Source organism: Dermacentor silvarum, unplaced genomic scaffold, assembly GCF_013339745.2.
Source record: "Dermacentor silvarum isolate Dsil-2018 unplaced genomic scaffold, BIME_Dsil_1.4 Seq268, whole genome shotgun sequence".
Classification (NCBI taxonomy): Eukaryota; Metazoa; Arthropoda; class Arachnida; order Ixodida; family Ixodidae; genus Dermacentor; species Dermacentor silvarum.
In genome coordinates, this window is record NW_023605957.1 from 34671 (window position 1) to 60001 (window position 25331).

The window sequence follows — 25331 nt, forward strand, 5'->3', positions numbered from 1 at the left end:
TATCAGTTGCTTGTTGTAACGTGCCTGTCGCTTGTTGCAATGTAATGGCTGGCTGCACCGCTAAATTTACGTGACCGGCACGTTCAAACGCAAAGTAACATGCAGGAACATTACTTAATGGGGACATATCAAAGGGGAACATAATATATGGGAGTCAATGGGAATTAGGTCGGGACTACGAAAACGTAGTAGCCGGGAAAACGCAAAAGCAAGGAACGTATCAACAGAGTTCCAGTGTATAGATGCAGTCAGTGACTGATTTTTCAGACTGCGTGGCTGAATTCACAAAGCTTTTTTTTCGTGTAAGTCAAAATGGTAATTACAGTCGAGTCCCGCTACAACGAAATTCACGGGACACACGAAAAATTTTGTTGTGGCGGAACTTCGTTGACGCAAATTGGTATGTATATACCGTATTTTCGCGATACTAAGCACCCCCCCCCCCCCTCTATTTTCGCGAATAAAATTGGGGGAAAAGTTTGCATGCGAATCTAAGCACCCGCCTATAAGAGCGCGTAGCCAAGCCGCCTCATGACGCCCGCGAGCCGCGCGTAGCCGGAGCCATCGCACTCCCGAGGTGGCACGGCGTCCGCAGCGCGATCTCACTGCACAGTCGGACTGCAGAGCCGTGCGGACTCGTGACGCCCGCGCGCCGCGCGTAGCCGAACGTCACGGAGATTTTTCGAATCTAAGCAGCCCCCCTCACTTTGGGCATCGCGATCACGAAAACGAGGGGGTGCTTAGAATTGAGTAAATACGGTACGTACGCCAAACGGCAAAGCCGCGAACGAAACCGAAACCATCGTAAGGGAAATCTTCGCGATGGCGGTGGGGGAGCAAAGGTTGAGAGGTACCAAAGGCAGTCGATAAAGTGTCAACTTCACGAGAGAATGCATTTTGCGCCGCTGTTACAGCATTTTTCGTACATTGCGGCTGACGCCTAATCCAACGCGCGTGCCCGGCTGGTCGCGAAACACTCATTTTGCGGCACACGCACCTTCGCAATGAGGCGGATTATCGCAATTTCACTGCATATTTATGACAAAGTCGGCAAGCTTGGCAACTTGCGCTTACCGGAAGTTTTATTTCCCGAAGTCGGTCAGCCTGGATTTCTTACGCTTCACGGCAAGCAAAGGCGTTACGCGAGTCTGAGTCCGTTAAAAGAGCCATCGCATTGTCGTGGGTACGGATAACTTTTCTGATGAGGCGAAAATGAACCATTGCTTTCAAAGCAGTCGCCGGAGTCGGTGTGTCTAGCAGATAGTCATTTTCCCAAATGACGAGACGTTAGCATCCTGTTGACAACAGCGGCTGCGGCGCGGCCACTATCTTGAAAGCAATTTGCGACGTGCACAAAGTGAGCGCCCGCGCGTGGCTCATCTTCAAAGCGATCTGCGATGGGGGCAAAGTGCAACTAGTGCCGGTAGAGTCGTGTGCGCTGTGCTTTCGACGTTGAGTTCGCGGTGAAGCGAGTGACGGCACGGAGGTCGCTGTTATTGCCGCGTCTCACTCCAGCGTGTTGACACGGAGTTTCCGCGGTCATCGAGCGAGATCTGTTCATGTTTATCTGTGTGCGTGTGACACCGTGCCCGGTAATTTTAGTTAGCGAATGTTTACAAGAAAACTACTATCTTTAGTTCGTATAGCTGTCTACTAACTTGCTATCGCAACCGATGCTTCGCCTTGCGGGCGAAACTGCGAGATTTTCCCTTTTGCTTTCTGCCTCGGCGATCGTATGTGCCTTCTCCTCGAGAGAGAGAAGTTTACGCTTCTTCGTTGGCGTAGCCATTTCACCCGGACACACACCACAAAAAACGGCAGTGATTGTGGTGATCCCCTGCAGTGTCGCGCAGGCGCGTGGTGATCACGCGTGGCTATGGATTGCAGTGGCTTAAACCGGTACTTTGAATTTGATTTCGTTCGCGAAAACCTCGTTCAAGCAGACATACGATCGTCACAGCTTTGGAAGGGCCTTCTAATTTGACTACTCGGCAGTTTCAATTTCAATTCAGTCACAGTTTCGTTCTCGAAAAGTTCGTTGAAGCGGAAATACCGAATAAAACGCCTTCGTTATGAAGGGACTTTTTTTGTATTACTTTCTATGGGCAGCTGACGGGGAATCCGAAAATCTTCTTTGTGGCGGAAATTTCGTTGTAGCGGCATTCGTTGTAGGGGGATTCGACTGTAGTAAGTTCCAGGTAGACTTGCTGTAGGCAACTATTTTCAAGTATTTGCAAATAGTTACTTCTTAATGTCACTTTCTGCTAAAAAAGTGTTGTCAAAGAAGTTACCTTGTTGTCTCTCCTCCACTGTGTTTAAAAATCTTTTTTAATCTCTTCAACATGCTGTACACTCTAAAAAAAGTAAACACCCTTTGGGGCATATCTTGTTCCCAAACAGTAATCGTTATATGTCTTGCTTGTGTTTCCTTTCTTGAAAACTCTGCGCTCGCTACTTTGCTGATAATTTGCGTGCTTGATCTGGAAGTACCTTCTCTACTTGGAAGCACCTGGTGTACAGTGTTACAGAAATTAAAGGCACACAAGATGGATGAGCATTATTGTTTGGGGACAAGATAAGCCCCAAGAGTGCACACCTTTTTCATAGTGCATATTGTAACCTATACCAGGTGTATAAAGGCCTCAACTTTGCGCATAAGCCGGCAAACACTTTGAATAGCCCCCTTCTGAAACCAAAAGACTATCCACCAAGAGAGAAAGCTCAAGGCTTCATTTACAAGGTCACTTTGCCAACTGTCCAGAAACTTGCATTGAGAAAACAATCTAAATGAATGAATCGAGAAATACAAGAACGACATCACTACCTTCTCTTGAGTATGCATTGTCATCACTGAACATTCAAAAGATGCCAACCACAAAATTGCTTTTTGTGAAACTCAAATCCTAGACAGAGACAAACCCCTGAAAGAGGCTATTAGTGCTAGAGTAATGGTATATTCAGAACACGCTAAACAACATAAACCTCTTGAAGGGCAACCTCCCCACTGTATATGTCCCTTGCCTATGCGCCACCACGAAAGGAGAAAAAAGCACTCCATGGCACAGCAATAGCCTCTCGTCTCCAGTTCCGATGGTGCCACACCCCGGTCCATGCACCTCTCTTTGGCCCCCTTTGTCATCCCCATTGGTCAAGAACACAAAAGAAGTTACCATCCGTAGTGAAACCCTCTGTCCATCTCCCTCCCCCTATATGAAAGACTTTTAAAAAGCTGCGCCCCTCCACCATTTGTCATTAACCCCCGAGAAAGGAGCAGAGCTGGCTCTGAAATGCCGGGTTTTATTAAGTTCACTACAGTAGACTTCTGTTAATTTAACTCTGATAATTCGATTTTCTGAGTTTCTGGATTTTCTGGGGTTAAAGGTCCTGGCCAGCAACTGTACATTTCTATGGGACCAAACTTTTGTTTTTTCACTCCTGAAATTAACCCTTTAGGACGCTGTGTACACAATTGTGTACACCAAGAAACTGCATCAGCAGCAATAGGTTGATGAATGTAATGGTACTCGTAATGTGGAGCATGCATCTTGAAACTGTTCTGATTGGAATTGTGTTACAAGTTGGAATAACGGGTTCAAAATATCTTAGTAACACGAGTGGTTGTGTGTACTTGCTCGGGGCGAGTATTTAGTTGTGTGTAGTCGGTGTGCTCCTTTCATTGTTTTTCACAGTGTGTTGCATCAGACATAATTAATTTTCAAGTGCCTTGATGGGTGCTTTTAAAGCTTGCTAGACATAAAATAGTTGATGTTCTCATAAGGAATGTTCTTGTAGTGAGTTTTCACATGGAGTCCATGTTCTGTAAACTTGACAAAACTCGCTAAAGAAATGAAAATTCTGAATCTAATTAGCAGCTGTATGCTTTTTGATTCTAAATATGCAAAAAATGCGGTGAAAGTAAGTTTTCAGTCAACAGAATTCATTGACGTCTGACAGCGTTAACCTTCACTTGGATAGTTTGAACTTGGCTGGTCATTATAGTTTTCTACTTTACCCCCACAGAAAGCGATTCGGGGACATATTAAAATTAGGGCAAATACTGCCAAATGAATCAGTGGTGTGTTTTGGTGTTTTTTTCTGCCTGTTGTTTAATTCGACCAATTTTGTCGGTCCCTTCTGGGTCGAATTAATAGAAGTTGACAGTATTTGATTGGAAATACTTGTAAATTCCTAATGCCTAGTTTTTATCAAAATTGTGGGCAGCATCATGAGTGTTCTTTCACATAGTGGAAAACATTCCTCTATAATTAGCCTCGCATGTGCTATCCCTGTCTTCAAGCATAAGCTTCAGATTGCTTATCCATTCAGACATCACAACTAAAGCATTGAGGAAAGCCAGCTTGAAAAACGCCATATGAACTGTATTGCAAAAGTGTGCATATGTAAGGCAGTCTTTGGTCACTGATCTGAACAATATCAGGGCTGTGCACAGGAAAATGAAGGGAAAGAAGCGGAAGTCATCCTCTGGGATATCGGAGACATGCATGTACGTGTGTATATACCGATTCTAATTGAAGAACATAGCAGTACTGCTGTATCTAGACTAAATATTTGCAAAAATGCTTGCCTGTTGACTGCTTGGAAAAGCTTGATTTTCTTCTCCAAAGGGATGCTTTAGCGGCTTCAGAATATTCTCCAAACTCTCTTGAATCAATCACATCATTCAAGCTGCAAATTTCTTAGATTCTGCTAGTGCAGTCCTCACTTGATAATTCTAGCTTTTGAAGCAGATGCACACAGGTAATATTAAAGGAGTGTGAGTAAGGAGGCATAACACACTCTTTAATGTCAAAAAGGAAATGGGACACTTATGCTTTTTTTTTTTTTACTTGATCTGCACATACATACATGCAGTTCTTTTTATGCACCCTAAGCACCTGAGTATTCACGCATATCACCATTCTTTTAAAATGAAGTTCATTTCTAAATAAAGTTCATTTCACCTCACCTCACCACTCTTTTACCCCATAAGCATGTATTTGAATGACAAGCACTAGGCTAGGTCATGCTTACTGGGAGTCGGTGAACTTGGCTTGATACATTGTTCTGTGACATTTGCCCTTGACAGCCAGGAATTCGCTGGTTTCAACCTTTGCATTATAGCCAGTCAATGCTGTCGCAGAAGCAACCTTCTATATATAGTTTATGTGATCTTTTTTTTATTGTGTCACTTTTGACATTGTCAGAACTTTTAAGAAAATGTTTGCAGATTTATTGGCCCAACAATCTGAGGAAATTCATGGTTATGTCATGCTAGATATAGATTACCTAGTGCATTCTGGTGCACCTGAGAAATAAGGTAATTGTTCACAGGCATGCCTCTGTGAAATGAACAAGCTATAACAAGTCTTTCTCTGAGCCACCATTTGTTCAACTGCATTCTTGCCTGCACTTCTTACTGGTGCAGGTTGAACAGAAGTCATCACTAGTCAACAGCTATATTTCTACATTTGAGAGCAGTAGCACTTTTCCAGGTAAGAATCACTGGTCGGTAAAAAATTTTTAGTTTAGTTTGTAAAAAATATTGTACACGTGTAAATTTTTAAAGATTGTTTTCATGCATTATCTACTGTGCATTGCTTCAAAGGCAGTTGTGTAAATGAGTTCATTGGGGGTGGGTAAATAATTGATTGAAAGAATTTAGACAATAATTCAGTCCAGCTGACAAAATATCACATAAGGGCTCAGATCCACTTTTTTCTATGAGTGAAAAGCTTGGTTTTTGAGTCTTGTGCATTAGGGAAAAAAGGAGGTAAAGTTGTAGCTTGGTTCCAAGTATAGTGCAAGATACATACTTTGAGTGAGAAGTACAAACTTGCTTTATTTAAATACAAATATAGCTCTCTGACCCTTCAAAATTCATTCACATTAGCTCAGTTTCCACATCTTGTTTTAAATTAATGCTAAAAGATTTGCTTAGGTTAGCATGCTACATTATCTTTTTTTTTTTTTCTGTATGATTGTTCACTAAAGTTGAAGCCATCCATTTTTCAGTTTGTCACATCCAAGCAGTGGAAGCAGTGGCATCACTTTATTGATGTTGTATTTCCATCTTCCAGCTGATTTAGATTTCATTTTGTCTGAGAAACAGTTCCAAAAACTGGCAGATAATCTTTTTTTCAAGTACAGTACAATTATCTTCTTTTCAAATAAGCGACAACTTACTAGCCTTGCAGAAGTGCTCATGTACTTAGATTAGGTGCACATTAAAGATTCCCAGACAGCCAAAGTTAATCGAGTCCCCAACTAAAGCGTGCCTCTAATCATTTTGCAATTTGCAAAAGGCCAAGAATAAAAATTTTTAATTATTGACTATAGCCTTGCCCAATTGCTGCCACAACATTTGATATCGCAGTGAAGTGCTTAAGAAATTTGAATGATGTGTCAATGCTCGTATTCCACTTTTGCATTATTTTCAGGCATGCTGAACCCCTGCTTTTGAGAAGAGTAATGTATTTGCTACTTCCGAAGCAGAACCTGCTAATCTAGCTTGACAGTGTTTTTCTTCAGTGCATGCCTTTAAATATCATTTTTGCTGTGTTCATTTTGTGGGTGCAGTTTCACTTTTGTACCTGCGCTTCCTATGATACAAGTGCTGTAACCTTTAACCTAATTGTGTAAATTTTGCATGACGCATGGTGTGCTGTTTGAGAATGCATGAATGGATAACATAGCAGAATTACTAAGTGAATGTCATGTACACTGCCATTTTCTTGACCGCGGTGGCTCGGTGGCCATGGCGTTGTGCTGCTGAGCACGAGGTTGTGGGTTTGATTCCAGGCTGTGGCAGCCCCATTTCGATGGGGACAAAATGAAAGAACGCCCGTGTCTGTTTCTGTCCATGTGTCCAAATGTGACCATGTGTACAAATGTGTTCAAAAATGTCCATGTCTGTGCACTCTATGGTATTTTTAAAGAAAGAATTGTCAGTGCAACCATTGCACTACTGTAGAAATCAGTATGGTACAATTTTGAGGTATTTTCATTTAAATGTTGTCACTAGAACACAGTGCAGCAATTAAAATGAAATTTTTAAAAATGTTTTATTGCTGGACTTGAAAACATTTTACACTTCATTTATTCTTACTCTAGAGCTCCAGGAGGACTCAACTCATTTAAAGCTCAATGCCAGTAAACGGTAAGCACAAGGTGTACCAGCTTATAGCTGCTATTTCTTCTTACACTAATCTACAGCACAGCATGGTTTCGTTTTTGTTTCTTTTTTAATTTAGAGCTGCTGTTGTAGACAAATCAGGGCTCCATGTTCAAGAGTTCTTTTATTGTCAGTGACAAGTCAAGAATGCACGCGTGGCTACTCCCAAAGAAGGCATAAACTGCCGGCCCTTCATCTCCTCTCGCACTTGAACCTAGTTATTCTGCAATGATAAGTATGCCACAGTCATGCACCATACGCACAAATGGCCAAAATAGCTGGTGGGGGGACGATATTGGAATGCCCTCCCCTCTTCCGCATCCTTGTGCACTGTGCTGGTGCTTAATTGTGATTAAGTGCAGCTTGACATGGGAATACAGACACAAGACAGAACAGTGTGTGCCGTTCGTTCTTGTCTCTGTCCCCATATTGCTCTATACTTCATCACAGTTCAATATGACTGGGCAACAAGCTCACATTGCCACCCTGATTGTGTGGGTGTGCACTGCGGCTGAGAAGATGCACCACAAAGAGCCGAATGGCCTGGTTGGTCCCTTCGCATATGTGGGTGTCACTTGCACCTGATCAACAAACAGGCTCTACAAGCAGTGCGAGGAGCATCACCGCAATAAAAAAGGAAAACACTTAGTAAGACAAAGGCAGGGACAGGGATGCAAAGGATGAGGGAGGAGAGGGAATCTCGGCTAAGGAGGTTTGCTGGTGCATGTGAGCACGTCCCATTCCGTAGGCATTTTCTGCTGAATTCTTGGCCAGTCACCGACAATAGTGTGTTGTAAATTGACTGGTATGTTATTATGACAGCTACTGTAGAAAACTCATAACTTTTCCAGTGTTTAGCATTGCAGCTGCACCATAAAATGAGACTGCATAAGATAAAAGCATGGTTCTTTCCAACACTTGTCTTGCTTTCTTTTTATTCTATTTCTTTGTTTTTGCTTTCTGCAAGTATGTATGAATCATAACCATGAAGTAAATGCAATATACATGTAGGTTTTTGGAAAAGCGGCAGCAAAAGTTGCAGGATCGGCGCAAGAATGTGCAGCAATTGCTCGAGTGGCAGAGGAAGCTCAATGCACAGGAAGCAAGTGTACGTGCCCTTGAGCGCAGAGCCCTTGCTAGGCTTCGGGCACGTGGTGCGAAGACTCCACCGCAGAGTGAGTGCAGGCACTGATGCAGAGAGCAATGAGAGCATTCAGGAAAAGGTTTAATTACTGGGCTAGGTCTGATGACGGAGGACAGTTTAGTGCAACAAGGCACAAACACAAGGAACATAAGGGGCATGTGTCCACATCCTTCTTTGTGTTTGTTCCTCGTTGCTCCAACTCAAAATACTCACCTATTTTCTGCAGGAATTAAATTGATTAGTAGAAGTAAAAATATAATGCAAAAATGATTTGTCTGAGTTTGCTGCACCAATAACCTTTTTGTAGGTTGCTGCGTGTTGATTCAAGAATTAGGTAAGTAAATTAGAGGTAGTGCACAAACATCTAAATTAATATGGACGAGCTCGGTCCTAGGCGGGAGAACAGTACAAAGAGTGTTAACAAGCTCATCTCATACTGTTTCAAGGAGTTAACAAAATACAAGAATCTGGTACTAGGCAAAAGAGTGCTGATCACGGCTGAAGAAACAGGCCGTAATAACCTGGCAGTAAAATTGGATGAAGTCAAGGGTTTGACAAAGAAATCATCTGGCAAGGGAAGTTCATAGCAGAAGAAAATTTACAGCCTCCCGCATTTTAGCTATATTGCGCGAGCATTCATCACGTGTCATTTTAGCACCTTTAAGTGGTGATAATCAGCGAGACCGGCAGAAGTACTCTCAAGTGCACCAAGCACTCTCCTGTGCAAGAGTCGCCTAATGCGATGTTCCCTTCAGGACGACGCACGGCCATATTGTAGTGTTCTCGCACGATATACAGTTAAACCTGGATATAACGAAATTGGCAAATTCCCGAAAAACTTCGTTATAAAGAGGATTTCGTTATATGCAGGTTCGGCACGAAAATTCGAAAAATAAACGTTTACCGTATTTACTCGATTCTAACGCGCACCCGTTTTCCGTTTTCGTCGAAGGACTCATCCTCGGAATGTCACACCAGGTACCGGATGCGTGGACGCGTGTCGTTTCGCACAAGCTCGAGGCATCGGAAACGAAGAGCGAGCGTCACGATGGCGTCGTAGCGTCGTATAGTGTTACAGTAGAATCTCGCTGTTACGTTCCCAGGGGCTGCGTTTTCCCGGCTGTTACGTCGTTTTCGACCGGTCCCGGCACAGCTCCCATAGAACTCAATGCATTGGTAACCCCGCTGTTGCGTCGCAACTGTGGGACCGTTCCCGCATCATACGTTGCAAACTGCCACCCCGCGCCGGCCGGCCCGAGCGGCCATGTCGCTTGGCTTGGTGGCTTGACGATGGCATTGGCCGCCCAAAGTGCCGGGGGCGACAACTATGACGTATTTTCGGTTTCCGCCAGCAAAAGTATGGCCCTTGAGATCCGTATTTGCTATATAAAGATGGTGTCCATGACGCGTTGTGGCCCTAAAATTGGTTTTGGCTCATAGATATTCCGTATATAAGGGTTCGGCCACGCTAGCGGCAAAAAACGCGCGCGTCATGCAGCGAGCGGCAAGTTGCCGCGCGTCAGCACCGTGGCACGCGTCTCGCCGCGCGGCATCTCCCGCGCTCTCCGAACCAACGGAGGCGTTGTCCGAACGGGCGAGCAACACCGCGAGCGCTCGTTGTTTCATGGAGAGACGACGATCGTCGATTGAAAACCCGGCGCGGACCGGCAGCGTTCCGGTTGTGATGGCTCCGTGACGTCACCTCGTCGCTCTTGATTGGTTCTTTATCTCGCGGCACGCGGCATTTGCCGCAGAAATGGGTCTCGAACCCATTTCGCACGGCACGTCGCAAGACCTCCGATTCCTGCCGCTTTTGCCGCGCGCGGCATGAGGCGTTGCCGCGCGTTTCTGACGCGCGTTTTTGCTGCGTGTTTTTGCCGCTAGCGTGGCCGTACCCTATTGGTCTCCTTCATCCGCGGCACGCGGCAAACCGCAAAAAATCGGTCCAGGAGCGATCCATGCCGCGGCAAGAAAAACCCGTTTCGCGGCTGCTTTCGCGGCGCGCGTTTTGCCGCTAGTGTGTACGTGGCATAAAAGTCCAAGGGCGATAACGCAGTCGCCGCGCGCCGTATGCTGTATGTGCGAGTGAAAACGTGCGAGGGGAGCCGACGACCGCGTCTAAATCTCGCGCGCGCTAGAAAAGCAGGGAGGAAGCGCGCCTTCTTCCGTTGCGCTCGAGCACGGTGCGCTCGAGGCACCGGCGAGGGGGAGGGATAGCGCGGCTGCGCGCGGTCGCGCAGGCCGTGTCTTGAAAGCGATCTGCGTTGTGGCGGAGTCCAGCAGATGCGTCGGCGGCTCGTAGCTTTCTGCGTGCTGTGTGTTCTCGGCGCTCAGTTTGCGTTGAAGCGATAGACAACAGCGCGAAGGTCACTTCGCTCGCTTCTCCAGCGGCGCCGCCAGCGTTTGACAACGCGTGTCCGCGCTCATCGAGTCTGATGTGCCACAGCGTGTACCAGCGCGTCCGCAACATCAGCTGGAAAAGGAGGGAGTGCGGGCTTGGCGGGCTAGGCCAGCTGCAGCAAGCGGCAGGATCAGATTTGAATGAAGGGAGGGGGAAAGGTCACACCCGCGGCAGCAAGATCGCCGGGTCGAGGGATGCAGGGCCGCCTCGCACACGCACGCACACGTGCGCTCGCTTCGCATTCCATCGCGGTGGAGAAGGTGCTTCCGGTTGCTGCTCGCGCAAAAATGACAAAATTTGGGGCGAAATCTCTAGGTGGTCGGAGGGGAAAATTCGTCATATTGAGGGGGTCTCCCGCTGCCACTTCGTTACGTAGAGGTCTCAAATACATGTGCTTCTATGGAGTAACGGCGGGGAATCGGAAAACTTCGTTATATCCAGGAATTCGTTATATGGAGGTTTGTTATAAGCAGGTTTAACTGTAGCTAAAAGTGCAAGAGGCTGTACACTCACCTATGAAGAATTTAAACATTGACCTTTCAGCGCCTGTACAGTGCTTTGATCACAAAACTGAAATGCACAGCAACCGCGATCATATTATAGTGGTAGCTTTGCATTTTTGTTTTTGTTATCCAGACATCTGTATGGGTGCCGAAATGTTGGCATATATTTTATTTCTTCATTGGCGAGTGTCATTTTCTTCTGCTGCTGAAATTGAATGACTGCCTTAAAACATCAGAAATAGTATTTTTTTTTTCTTTGGTGCCAAAGGGGGGTTCTGCCAAATATTGTATCAGCATTTAGTTCTCTTGAACTTTATGTACTTTGGTGTTATTAAGCAGCCACAGAGACCCTGCAGCTACGCTTTACTCTGTTGCCACTCGTACTGAGCATGATGGTACTGTGTGCGCACGCATGAGTTGTGTATGCGAGGCATTTTTTATTTCAAAAGCAATTGTATGGATACTCGAGATGCTTTCACGCCATCTCTGTTTGCACTGTCATGTTGTTACAATATCAATGCGCTTGCGCAGCCAGTGTGTAGATGGTCTCCAGAGACACTCAGTGCGTTTGGCTGAAAAAGTGACATAGCCAAGTGGACGTACCGTCACACTCCACTCATTCAACTCTGCTGGACCCAGGGCAGTGTTCTGGCTTCTGCTGCTGGCATGAGCGTTGTGCGCACTAACATTAGCTGTGCAGCTATGTGCATACTACACCATGGTGCATAAACTGGTCTGAATGGAAAAAACACTAAACATCAATCTAAATCTAATTCTTTCTTTTGGCACTGACATACGCTGGTAGTTTTCCTTTGGTCTCATCTTGTGCACCATCGAGGTGCAATGCTTACAACATTGCTGGCAGTGCTCCTCTTCACACCAGTGTTCTGAGATGCCTTCAGTTCAACGCTAAACCTTGCTGTTGCTTTCAGTGCTTAGCCTTCAGGCGAAACTGACACTTTTTTTAAAATGACTATGCAGATCTCTAAAAAAAAAAATCACCTGTGGCAGTTAGCACAATCTCTCCAACTTCATATGGACTATTTGTAAAGGCAGAAATTAATTGCTCAGCAAATTATGTATATTTTGATAATTAACATATCTAAATATATTTTTATTATTGGCCTCAGAGTGGGCACATTGTAAGTGGACAATTAAAGCTAAGCTGGGCGTTTAATGGTCTGTTTTCCGAGTCTAGCACCAGTTTTGACCTAGCCGAGGGACAAAATGCATCAGCATGGCATTCACAAAATGACTTCCTCATGCACTGCAGAACAGCACTATGTGAATTGCAAATCTGTATTGCTGTGTGCATTGCATGGGTTGTGAAAGGATATCACAATACTGTTGCTAGTCTAAAGAATGGACACAACTTAATTATTTCTGGGCCATGATCAAGCAACAATTATATCAGCCCAAGTGCGACAAAATAAAAAAGTGAATCGAAAATTGCAATTTGGCATGCAAGTTAACTTCTTCATGTAATCGAGCTGAAAAGGCAAAATTTCACTCCATGTAACAAGCATCTCTTTTTAATTTATGTAGCCTAAAAAACATACCCTGTGTGTGTGCATGCATGTGATATGGTTTTTGTACAGGCCAGAACTCATAGTGGTGCCTGGACCATACATGAACATTCAATGCGTAGCCACGCAGTGAAGATTACCTTGCCTCAAGTTTAATCCAAGCTGCGGGGTGCTTTATTTCTTATCTGCAGCTACAGTGGCAAATGTTTATGTGGCTGATAACTCTTACTGAAAGACTTGGGACTCAAAACTTACCTTTTAAATGTTTGGAATGAAGTTTTTGATAAAATAGTGTTCAAGAAGCTTGAGCATTCATAGTCTTATTTTTTATTATTTTACATGCTTCAATATTTCTTGAAGGCAAATCGGACACCTCTGCCACAGCAGCTCCAGCTCAAGCAGAGATGACAACTTCCAGATCTAGAAATGGTGGGGAAGTAAAAAGCTCAACATATCCTGAAGATTCTTCAATAGAGGAAGAGGTGTCTGAAGAAGTGGATGTAAAGGTCACACCAACAACAGAATCCATCCAGGAAGAGGCAGCTGGGACAGAACCAACAAGGTAGCAAAACTGGGTGTGGGATTGGCATTTATTCATGTTTTTAGTGTATCCATGTGCATCAAAATATATATAACATTGTTATTGGCCAGCGAGTTGCAACAGGTTGCCAATACTTAAAGAAAGCTGTTACATTACCAATGTTGCATTCTTGGACATCAGTGTCATCTGCTCAATCATCAATTGTGCTTTTGTTACTGAAGAGGTGGGTTGATTGAAATAGCTATGCAGGAGAAAAATTGCGGTTGTTCTACACCCACTATGTCATCTGCATCAAAATTTTGGTCAATAATTCACTTTCATTGTTCATTCTAGTGCTCTTCACCCCCCCCCCCCCCCCAAAAAAAAAAAAAAATTATTTATTTGGGCCAGTGTCATTTGTTGCACCTTTGCTTTTGTTCAGCACATTACCCACTGCCTTCGGCACTTGTTGAAAGGTCTTCTAAACTTCTCCTTTCTATACATATCAGTTATTTCCTGCTTGAGGCTTATTAAAAACATGCAGTTGAGTCAACAAACTCACCACAGTGCTACATTCTTTGCTAAAACTCTATTGTTCTATATAGATAATTTTAGTTTTTCATGGCTGTTGCCACTTTGGGCTGTATGACACACTTTTGCACTTTTTCGTACAGTGAGCTTCTGCTAATACACATGTGAAACACTGACTGGGCCTGTTACAATAATTTTGGTTCTCCGGAATCAGCCTCAATGCTGCTTTTTTATTTCTCAATGCAATTATAAATTGCCCTCATTACTCGCCCATGATCGTGGCACTTCCTAGAAATTCTGTATTTAAAAATGAGCGGGAAGTATAAAGGTAACCGAGGGACTCGCATATTTTTTGTGAAATGCTTGTCCATTACCACAATTTTACTTGTGAAGGATGTAGTGGTTACACAGTTGCTGTATCTGTACCACCACTGTCACACAAAGTTCTGCCTTAGCACATTAATGTGCAATGTACACAGTCATCCACTGTTAGTGAAAGATCTCATAAGTATTTCAGCACTAATGTCATCATATAAAAGGGAAAGTTGTCATTTACCTGAGATTTGCCTAAAGCTACTAGAAAACCAATACAAGTTCATCAAAAACGAAGAATTGCAGTTGGAAAATTAAATGCATCCGTGTCCACGAAGGGCACCCAGCACAACTGCCTTTTTGGAGCTGTCACTACGTGGCAGGGTGAGGGTAAATTAATTGATGGGACTCATTTGTCCATATAAGCTGATTTTATTTTATTTTTCGTACAAAATGTTAATTATATTGGCTTGAATACTAATGAAGTGTTCCCTCTAAAAAGCAAATTGCTGTGTACATGACCAGCGTAACAGCATTTCCATAAGCCACATTGTAATTATAGAAAGCATACCACAGACAGAAAAGCTTTCATAACACGTACTTTGCTCTGTGTATATTATCTGTACATTCACAAGGCAGTTCCTTACTGTGAAAGCAAAGTTAACGAAGTCCTCTTGAACACTTGCATGCTAAGGTGACACTGCCATTTATAAAATGTATTGTTTTCTAATTTTTAATTTGTCAACTGTAATGGCATTTGTTAACAGTGGTGGCCAGCATGAATCAACTATTGACAGCAAGATTGTGGTGTCAGCTTCCTCTGAGGCAGAAGTCTCAACACAGACTGAGAATGTCATCAGGCACAGTAGCAGCAGTGGCCCTAAGAGCTTGATGCTAATCAAGAAGCCATTAGTAGTCAGAAGAAAAATTCGGCGAGACTCTAGCGGCTCTGAGGATTCTTTCAACGTGTCACTTTCTGGTGAGTACATTTTTCGATCATTCAAAAATACTGCCTGCATTGGATGCCTCTATCATCTGTCGTGCTGCATCTAAAATTCACGGAGGTGTGGGCATAATGGCATAGAATGAACTAGCATTTTATTTGCATGGGAATCCCTTTCAGCCAGAATTTTATAACTGCTCAGTGAGAAAAAAAGCTCTAAAATCTGAGTCTGCACTAGCATTCTGCATAAAATTTCACCCCAGTAAACGTCCTACAAACATGTTTCCCTCGTCTAATGTAAAAATGGTAGTTTTTGAAAACTGACATTGCTGGAGAAATGCAAAATAAGAAAATACTTTCAGAAATTCAGAATTGTGCTATATATTTTTGTACACTTTGCATGTGGCCCCCAAAACCTGCCTGGAACATATGTGGGGCGTCCTTGTATTTTGCATTCTTCTGTGAGAATGACCGAGTTTCTTTTTCCCTTTGGCCACTTTTGCCCGCTTTGCTGCATTTGCTTTGCTGTGGACATGCACTCTTCGAAGCTCTTTTCCAAATGGTATGCTGTGTGCATGACACAAACAGTATTTAAGCTCTCAAGCACTCTCTGAATCCCTTTTGGGCCAGCATTCACGACTGCCAGGGCTGTGGCCATTGGAAACGGCAGAGCTTGCTGAACAAATGTGCCAAATGTCAAGGGAGAAGATGCTGTGTCAATCTGTTGCGGTGGCCTGGAAAGCCTAGGACATTAGCTACTTTAGCATGCAGTCGGTCGCATCTTGCTTGCTGTGCCTTTCAGCTTCATCAAACTTTGCTGCTTTCCAAAGCTGTGGTGTGTACTGAACTTCAGGGATAGAAATGGGAAGAGACTATAGAGCACAACAAGCACCAAAAACGGAGGTCCAAAACAGTTTGAATGCATGAAGCCCCATGTCCTAGGAAATCAGGTGTCAGCGCAAAGCATAATGTGGCAGTAAATCGTAGTCAAGTGACACTGTCTGCGTCAATAGTGCCTTGAGTGTTGCTTCCTTTCCAGTCGCTGCCCAGATCATTGTGGGCGATTTCAGTTTTGTAGGAATTGTCTGGCCCCTTCAGTCATGCTTTTTCGTCTGCAGCTAAATCACCTCCTCGCACAAAACACACTTTGCAAGGTTTCTGGAAGGATAATTGAATATTTTTTATTGAGTCAGTGTTCAACTTAGGTTCCTTGAATCATATAAAAAGTAAAAACAATGGGAGGAGCTTGCTGACGAAGAAGAGTTTTAACTAAGTATCATTCATTCATGATAGGACATAGTGAAATAAAACGAACACTTGCCAATGGAAATACATGTATTGGGAAATAAAACTTGACGTTTCAAGTCCCGTACGGGACGCTTGATCACAATGAAAGCCAACGCGGTGGCTCTTGTTTAAATATGGGATAGATGGCGTAGTGCGTGTGTCACATGACTCTGCTGAACACGTGCTATGTCTCGGTAGAGCAGAGAGATGCCCGGGTGGCGGCGTGCGCACGCTTTCATTAGCGCGGTCACATGACTCTGCTGAACACGTGCCATATCTCATTCAAGCTCTTAGACTGGGAAGGCTTAGGAGTGAGGATCAACGGTGAATATCGCAGCAACCTTCGGTTTGCAGATGACATTGTCCTATTCAGCAACAATTTGGACAAATTACAACAAATGATTGAGGACCTTAACCGAGAAAATGTAAGAGTGGGTTGAAGATTAATATGCAGAAGACAAAAATAATGTTCAATAGTCTGGTAGGGAACAAGAATTCAGGATCGCCAGTCAGCCTCTAGAGTCTGTAAAGGAGTACCGTTTACCTAGGTCAATTACTCACAGGGGACCCTGATCATGAGAAGAAAACTTACAGAAGAATAAAATTGGGTTGGAGTGCATACGGCAGGCATCACCAAATCCTGACTGGGAGCTTACCACTGTCGTTGAAAAGAAAAGGGTACAATCATTGCATTCTACTGGTGCTAACATATGGGGCATAAACTTGGAGGCTAACGAAGAATCTCGAGAAGTAAAGGACCGCACAAAGAGAGATGGAACGAACAATGTTAGGCCTAACGTTAAGAGACGGGAAGAGGGCGGCGTGGATCAGAGAGCAAACTGGGATAGCCGATATTCTAGTTGACATTAAGAGGAAAAAATGGAGCTGGGCAGGCCATGTAATGCGTTGGATGGATAACCGGTGGACCATTAGAGTTACAGAATGGATACCAAGAGAAGGGAAGCGCAGTCAAGGACGGCAGAAAACTAGGTGGGGTGATGAAGTTAGGAAATTTGCAGGCACAAGTTGGAATCAGCTAGCACAATACAGGGGTAATTGGAGATAGCAGGGAGAGGTCTTCGTCCTGCAGTGGACATAAATATTGGCTGATGATGACTACCTTTGTGATGGCGTTGGTAGTGATCATAGGTGGTTTATTTAATCCACCCGACAATCCACCCGACAAGCTCAATTTATAGCTAGGATCTTGATTGTCTTGGTTCCATAAGTAGCATGAGTAGTACAAGAACCTGGACATCATGGGTTGATCAACCGTACGCTTGCTTCACACTTTTCCCACACTTTACACACCGCCTGCATTGGTAGGATCGGACTGGGAATGCAGCATCCAGGCATATAACAAGTGTCACAAAAGATAGATTTGAACTTAAAATTGTCATTTTCCTTTTCACGTTTCATTTCAGGGACAAAAAAAAAAAAAAGCTTGTTTGGTTTAAATATGATGCATTCAAAAATGCTTCCCTCTCCCTCCGATCAGTTTTTTCCTCTTCCCCCTCCCCCCCCCCCCCTCCCGACAGTTTGAGATTTAGTTAGTTTGTCCCCATGGCCTCATGAGCTTCCTTGATTGCTGCAGCTTCTACATGCCCTTGATAGTTTGATTGAGGTAGGATATATATATATATTTTTTTTCTTGTTCTCTAAAGCGTGGTTGAATCAAGATTCCACAGCACTGATTTCATAAGCCCACAACCACTGTTTCTTGGTATTGTATTCTTTGGTATTGTTGGTATTGTATTCTGTATTGTAGTTGGTATTGTATTCTTTAAGAATGTTTCTTTTGTTCCCTTAAGCAAATAGCAAGTGGAAGTGGCCACCTGTATATGTACAGTATGTGTTGCTATGTGTTGTGGTTTTTCAGAAACAGCCTCGGACCAGAGCGACATTGAGTGCCGAATTATAGCTCTAAGTCAGGAACTCAAGAAGCGGCAGTTAGAGGCAGAGCATCTCAAGCGGGAGCAAAGACGTAGGCGCACTGAAGTGCTCCGTGAACGCGAGGAATCTCTCAAGAAGCACATAGAGGTGAGTCTCGTGGCTGCACACTTAGCAGACGCTATGCCTGTCACTCTGAAAGAGGCTTTAATTTGCATCTGTCTGAAAAGAACAAGCAAAAGTTGCTGTCGCTGGATTATATGTTTAATTTATTAGTTTAGGCAAAGTTTTAGAATTGACTATTTTAAGTATTAATGACAACATATTTGATGTAATAAATGCTTATTTAAGAGACAAGGTTTAATGAAAACTGTAGTTCAGGTCCAGCGTTTTCATGGAAAGCAAAAATGATATAAACAGATAAATTAGACAGGTACCTTTTTGACCAAAATTTGTGTCCTAAGTTCAAGGGACACTAAAGGCAAACATTAAGTCAAGCTAAAGGGATAGATTAGTATTCGAGAATCTCTAAGGCATGAATATTATTGCGAACAGAGCCTCAGTAATCGAGAAATTGAGGTAAATATAGGTCATGATTAGAGACTCCCCTGTGATATTCAAGTACTTGCCCGATGACCAAGGCACTCCTCTTTTAAATTCTGTCTCTAATACTCAGCCACTTGTTATAAAAACATCATTGTATTGCATTATAAGACGAAAGAAAATGCTACTTCTCCAGTTCTATTTTATTTTTAGGAAAAAGGACTCTTTGACGTTATCCTTGACAACCATGCGGGCGGTCGAAATGTTTCGTTTTCGCTCCACTCTGTGGCGCCCGTGCTTTCGTGTTTCAGTAGTTTCATTATTGCATAGTGCTGCGCTGGATTTGCTGGCTTGTGAAACTCGCACAAACTGCAACTAACAAAGAATTCCACTTACATGTGATGTCGTGGGATACCCTAACGGTCCCCGCCACTTGACCAAAAGCAGCTGCAGTGGTGAATCCGCTGCCCTGTCTTGGCTTGGTTTCTCCATGTCTTCGTGTTTGCATTTTGTGCAAAAAAAAACAACGTACTGGCATCGTCAGGTGCTGTTTTACTCACCGACGGCAGCATAGGGTGGTGATGGCATATGCAGTGTCACCACTCCCCGTTGGGTGGCGGGAGATTTGAACTGTGATAAAGGTGTTCAGACCCTTCAGATGAAATTTTCTCGTAAACTAAGTTTTTTCTTTGCACGAATCAAGCGTTCCGAGGTTTCTGGAATGGTATTTAAATAGTCCACATCGACTTAGTTTAGTGTCCCTTTAAAGGTTGTGGGAATCCTCGGGTCCCATAACCGCCGCACGGGCAGCGAACGTCGCGTCAAGCGCATGCGTGCCAGGGAGAGTTGGGAGAGGAGAAACTTTCCTTCCGCGGGCGGCGCGCGGGAATCGCAAGCGCTATCAGCGCCACCGGGTGGGTCACGTGAGATCCCGCTGATATCGCCCGGGTCTCTTTGGTCCCCAGCAAGCGGCGATGGCGGAAGTCTCCGCCGCCGCTCCCGTATTCCCGCACGTGGTTAGTCAACCGCGTGCTTGCCGCGGCAAACGCCGCCCCCCCCCCCCCCCCCCCCGTATTCTCCAGTTGGTAAGTCGGAAGCCCTTCTTTACCTAGTGTATTATTCTCTTCGAGGGAACCCTCAGCGATGTCAACTATAGCTAGCTGGCCTGCTCGAAGTGTTAGTTGCAGTCGTAATAAATGCTTTCCGAGTGTACACGTGGTTGTCTATTGTTTCCTCGAGCTTGTACCGGACCGCGGTTGATGCGCAGGCATGCGCCAACCGCAGGGCTCGGTGTGTCGAGGCAGAGGGCCGTTGGCATCCCCACCATATCCCGACATTTTATCGGTGGTTCAGTGGTAGAATACTCGCCTGCCACGCGGGTGGCCCGGGTTCGATTCCCGGCCGACGCACCACAAAATGTCGGGATATGGGGGGATGCCAACGGCCCTCTGCCTCGACACACCGAGCCCTGCGGTTGGCGCATGCCTGCGCATCAACCGCGGTCCGGTACAAGCTCGAGGAAACAATAGACAACGACGTGTACACTCGGAAAGCATTTATTACGACTGCAACTAACACTTCGAGCAGGCCAGCTAGCTATAGTTGACATCGCTGAGGGTTCCCTCGAAGAGAATAATACACTAGGTAAAGAAGGGCTTCCGACTTACCAACTGGAAAATACGGGGGGGCCGCGGCGTTTGCCGCGGCAAGCACGCGGTTGACTAACCACGTGCGGGAATACGGGAGCGGCGGCGGAGACTTCCGCCATCGCCGCTTGCTGGGGACCAAAGAGACCCGGGCGATATCAGCGGGATCTCACGTGACCCACCCGGTGGCGCTGATAGCGCTTGCGATTCCCGCGCGCCGCCCGCGGAAGGAAAGTTTCCCCTCTCCCAACTCTCCCTGGCACGCATGCGCTTGACGCGACGTTCGCTGCCCGTGCGGCGGTTATGGGACCCGAGGATTCCCACATCCCTCCACCCTTAAATATTGCCCTACGGCGGAGAAATCGCTGGAACGACGGCATTGACAAAGTATCCGGGCAGATGCGATGGTAAACTCCGGCAGGAAATGTCCGAATCCACGTTGATAGGCAGCACAGTCCTGTGTGGCGGCCGCCCACATGTGGCAGCCGTCACCGTGGTTGACGATGACGGGGGCTGAAGATGGCTTGCCCTCAAGATGCGCGCCGCAATGTCCTCCCGGGAACAGCGGGTCAGGACTTTCTCGAAGCGGCGCGCGCGCTGGCTCGATGAACCTCGCACCGACGCATCCTCGTGGGAGTGTATGATGGTGGGCCTCCCTCATTGTGGCTGGCATGTGCTGCTGCATCGGGCCGCGAACAGGGAGGGGCCGAGACAGCAGGCAGGGACGTGGACCATGGCAGCAATAGCAAGTCGAGGTGGCTTCACTCGTTCTGCAAAGTCGCTGAAATGCACTCCACAAACACTTAGAATTAAGGCAGTAGAGGCCGCCGCAGCGTCGGCCGTCTGACACGATGCTGAACCACCCGTCTACCGCATAGCTTTATGTGGCAACGAGAAAAAAACAATCCAGTTCGTTTGAATGAAGTTATTCGCTTCGACCGAATTTTTCCGGTCCGATTCAGCGCGAAAGTGGGCGATGCTCGTATGAACAAAGCGCTCTCTGGTCCCCCGACATTTCGGTTATTCCGCCCGCAAAATATTGAGTTCATCTGAACAAAATAAGCTTTCTATTTCGAATGAGGTTTCTCCGCTCGGGCGAGTATAGTAGAACTAGCGAATCCGGTTGCACCCGCTAAATGTCACGGCATGGTCGTCTTCGAACATGCGACCGGCAGCTCCGCAGAGCCTTAGGCCTAATCGCGTCCATGACGGATACCAATGCCACAAAAGACCCATAAAGGGTTCCAATGAGCCGCCGCGAGGAGATGCAGGCCTAGCTAAGTGGTCCCCGCTCGCTGCTCAACATGCAGCTTCCGAGCAGACTCCTGGGACTGCGCCCCGCTGACGTCCTAGCCAGCGTTTCCAGCGCCCAGCTCCCAGAGCCAAAGATACAGAAAGGAGGCTATTTACATATGTACAGGGAAAATCGACCACCGCGTCGGCTCCTGCACTCACTCGCTTCGGGCGTACTCTTAAAAGAAAACTTGCTGCACATCTCAGCGTCTACACGAGTTCGGCGACACTGGCGCAGCGTTAACTCGCCCTCAAGACAGCACACACAGATCTAGCTAGCAATCACGCCTTCAGCTGAGGCCTAACGCTGGTCTGGACAAAGCCTTCACGCTTCCTCGCATCCGAACCGATCGTCGTCCCGTTTTCCAAGAGCTTGCCCCACGTTGGGAACGCCAAAATGTCGGGATATGGTGGGGATGCCAACGGCCCTCTGCCTCGACTCACCGAGCCCCGTGGTTGGCACATGCCTGCGCATCAACCGCGGTCCGGTACAAGCTCGAGGAAACAATAGACGACAACCACGTGTACACTCAGAAAGCATTTATTACGACTGCAACTAACACTTCGAGCAGGCCAGCTAGCTATAGTTGACATCGCTGAGGGTTCCCTCGAAGAGAATAATACACTAGGTAAAGAAGGGCTTCCGACTTACCAACTGGGGGAATATGGACGGCCGCGGCGTTTGCCGCGGCAAGAACGTGGTTGACTAACCACGTGCGGGAATACGGGAGCGGCGGCGGAGACTTCCGCCATCACCGCTTGCTGGAGACCAAAGAGACCCGGGCGATATCAGCGGGATCTCACGTGACCCACCCGGTGGCGCTGATAGCACTTGCGATTCCCGCGCGCCGCCCGCGGAAGGAAAGTTTCCCCTCTCCCAACTCTCCCTGGCACGCATGCGCTTGACGCGACGTTCGCTGCCCATGCGGCTGTTATGGGACCCGAGGATTCCCACAAGGTGCACTATGCGTGCTTGCATATTCAGAATACTGAAGAGAAGAAATAGGCTTTCAAGCTTAACCCCCGTATTCAGAAATGCAACTTCGCTTCAAGTCCGTGCTTGACTTGGTTTAAGTGACGCCTATTGTGAACATACCGAAGCAAACGCAATGAGTGTCCTGGGAATGTTCGCGCCAGGCGTCGTTTAAATCAAGTCAAGCACGGGCTTCAAGCTAAGCATTTCTGAATACAGCGGTAAGTGTTTACCTGGTCATTTTGCAGTCAGTGCACTTCTTAGTCACAAAAAGTTTACCGGACAATTGCTGCAGTAATGCCTACTGCACTTCATTTATTTTTATTGAAGAAAACATCAGCAACAAGTATAACATAATAATGGCCTTTGCTGTCTGTTCAGTGAACATGTGGCCCAGCACTGATGAGCAGTAGAAATTATGTATCGATATATCACTTTGTACATCATGAAGTGCTTTGTGAAGTACCACATCTTATTTGCTAAATCCTCTTTGATGGGAAACAAGCCTATTTCTGTTCATTGCTGTGAGTCGTTTCTTTTGGCTGTAAAAGTGCCCATGGTGACACACTGTCTGCGGTCTCAGCACCCCTTTTGTTAATCTGCTTCACTATGACTTTTAACCTGTAGCTAAATATACTTTTGATCCTGTTCCAGCCCTCCCCCCCCCCCTTCCCCTTCCCCCTTTTGTGTGTGTGTGTGACTGCCAATTCACAACAACTTATACTTAGTTTGTTGTGGCTTGTTCCAGCTGTATGATAAACTGATTCAGCAAGCAAAGGAAGAGCTAGAGAAGGAGCTTGACATTGCTCAGCATGAAAAAGCACCGTTTGTAAAGCCACAGATCAAGAAGCCCCGTGCTGCTGAACAGCGCAAACACCGGCTTGTGCAGTTGAGTTCTTCCGAGAGTGTGACACAGCCAGCATCGGCAAGTATTTCCTTTTTCCTTTGAAAGCACATTACCCTTACTGCAAGGACTACAATAGTTAATTTTATGGTTTGTTGTGCTTGAGGTGCATTGGCTTCATGTAGACTCCTGACCCTCGGCTTAGAAGCAGCTCTCAACTGCTTATTCAAAAACTTCGTTATATACTGATGGCTCCAGTGCATTCTTCAATAACTTTTCTATAAGAGTTCTTGGAAAAACAGTAATAGTAGAGTTACATTTGTTTGATACACGTAAGTATTGCAGGACATAAGCCATCGTGTCCACTACAGTAAATGAACCCAGCCTTGCACTCTCACCCACATTCTCTGACCCTATGTAGCTGCACTTGCCAACTACAGAGAGATGCCTGCCCATGTACAGTGGAACCTCGATAATACGAATCTCACGGGGTCACGAAAAATATTCGTATTAGCCGAAATTCGTATCATCGAAACACAATTAAAACTAGCTAAATTAAAGAGTCAGAGGTGAACTCACTCAGGCACATGCACGTAAAAAGCATTTACAGTATAGATCACTTATAACGTAACCGTTTATAGTGAATAACTGGCTACAATGCGGCCTTTTCCGACTCCCGTTTACCCTCCCGTAGAACTCTATGTATACGCATACCGCTTACAGTGCAGCCGCGTGAGACGAAATACCGGTTATAATGCGGCTTCCGCGGTAAAATCTCGCCGACAAGGGTGGTAGCAAGCACGCTTCTCAACGAGGTGCGCCCACCGATGGGAGAGGAGATCAACGAGGGCGATGCGGAGGAGGAGCGTGAGACGTGGAGCATGAGTCCAAGGGCGATAAAATCGTCGCTGCGCGCCGTATGTGCCAGTAAAAGCGCACGGGGCATGCGCGCCTTCACGGAGAGCGAACGCGCAGCAGAGAGAAAACGCGACTTCCGTGGCGCGAGAGGCCGGGGGGGGGGGGTAGGGGGGGGGGAGGGGGGCGTGGCGGCGCTGTGCTACGTCACCAAATGCGTATCTTGCAACCAAGCGCAAGGGTAACTGGCGACGCAATCTCCCACGCGAAGGGAGCAAAGCGTGAAGGTAGCGCGGGAGGGAGGGAGTGGGAGGGGGGGGGGCTTTTACTCTGCCAACAAATGCGTTCTTCTACTCTGCGCCTGTGCCTGCTGTCGGTGTCGTCGCGCGCACCGTATCTTGAAAGCAATCTCCACACGGCTCTGACCTTTGTATGCGCCGTGCTTACGCCGCTCAGTTTCCGTTGAAGCGATAGACCGCACGAGCCTTCGCTTGCTGCGGCGGCTGCGCATGGGGAAGAGCGGCCGCCGCAGCGAGCGAAGAGACAAAAGGAAAAGCACAAAAGCAACAAAAGCGCCACCGCTTCAAACTCTTCGCGCCCAGTCGCGGCTTCCGCGCTGTCCGGCGCTGCGTCCGCGCTGTCCGGCGCTGCGTCCGCGCCTCCGCACCAAAAGAGGAAGAGAAAACACGCGTGACTGCTCGCTGTTTTCTTTCGCGGCCGTTGGTGGGGCGGCGTTTATTCGTATCGACCGACGCGGATTGAAAATCGATTCGTAACAACCATTGTCTAGCACGTTGCAAAGTAATAGGGCTCGGCCGGGACCTCAGAAAAATTCGTATCATCCGGAAATTCGTATTAGCTGTGATCGTATCATCGAGATTCCACTGTAAATGCATTTATGTGAGTGTGCTACACCTCTTTATATTTTCTATGTGGCGATATCGCCTTC

At 46.2% G+C, this 25331-nt stretch overlaps 1 protein-coding gene across 1 annotated transcript in view; it reads left to right on the forward strand.

Annotated features, from left to right (window-relative positions):
- The window catches only part of LOC119434841 (centrosome-associated protein 350-like), a gene marked incomplete at its 3' end in the record, with an annotated part of 41798 nt that extends 18190 nt beyond the window's left edge, over nucleotides 1-23608 (forward strand). Inside the window, exons 4-10 of the mRNA XM_037701895.2 lie at nucleotides 5426-5492; nucleotides 7111-7156; nucleotides 8183-8346; nucleotides 13106-13307; nucleotides 14876-15087; nucleotides 18218-18378; nucleotides 23432-23608. Of these exons, the coding sequence (XP_037557823.2) occupies nucleotides 5426-5492; nucleotides 7111-7156; nucleotides 8183-8346; nucleotides 13106-13307; nucleotides 14876-15087; nucleotides 18218-18378; nucleotides 23432-23608 (1029 nt within the window). The remainder of the gene's footprint in view (nucleotides 1-5425; nucleotides 5493-7110; nucleotides 7157-8182; nucleotides 8347-13105; nucleotides 13308-14875; nucleotides 15088-18217; nucleotides 18379-23431) is intronic.
- Between the last annotated feature and the right edge of the window lie 1723 nt (nucleotides 23609-25331).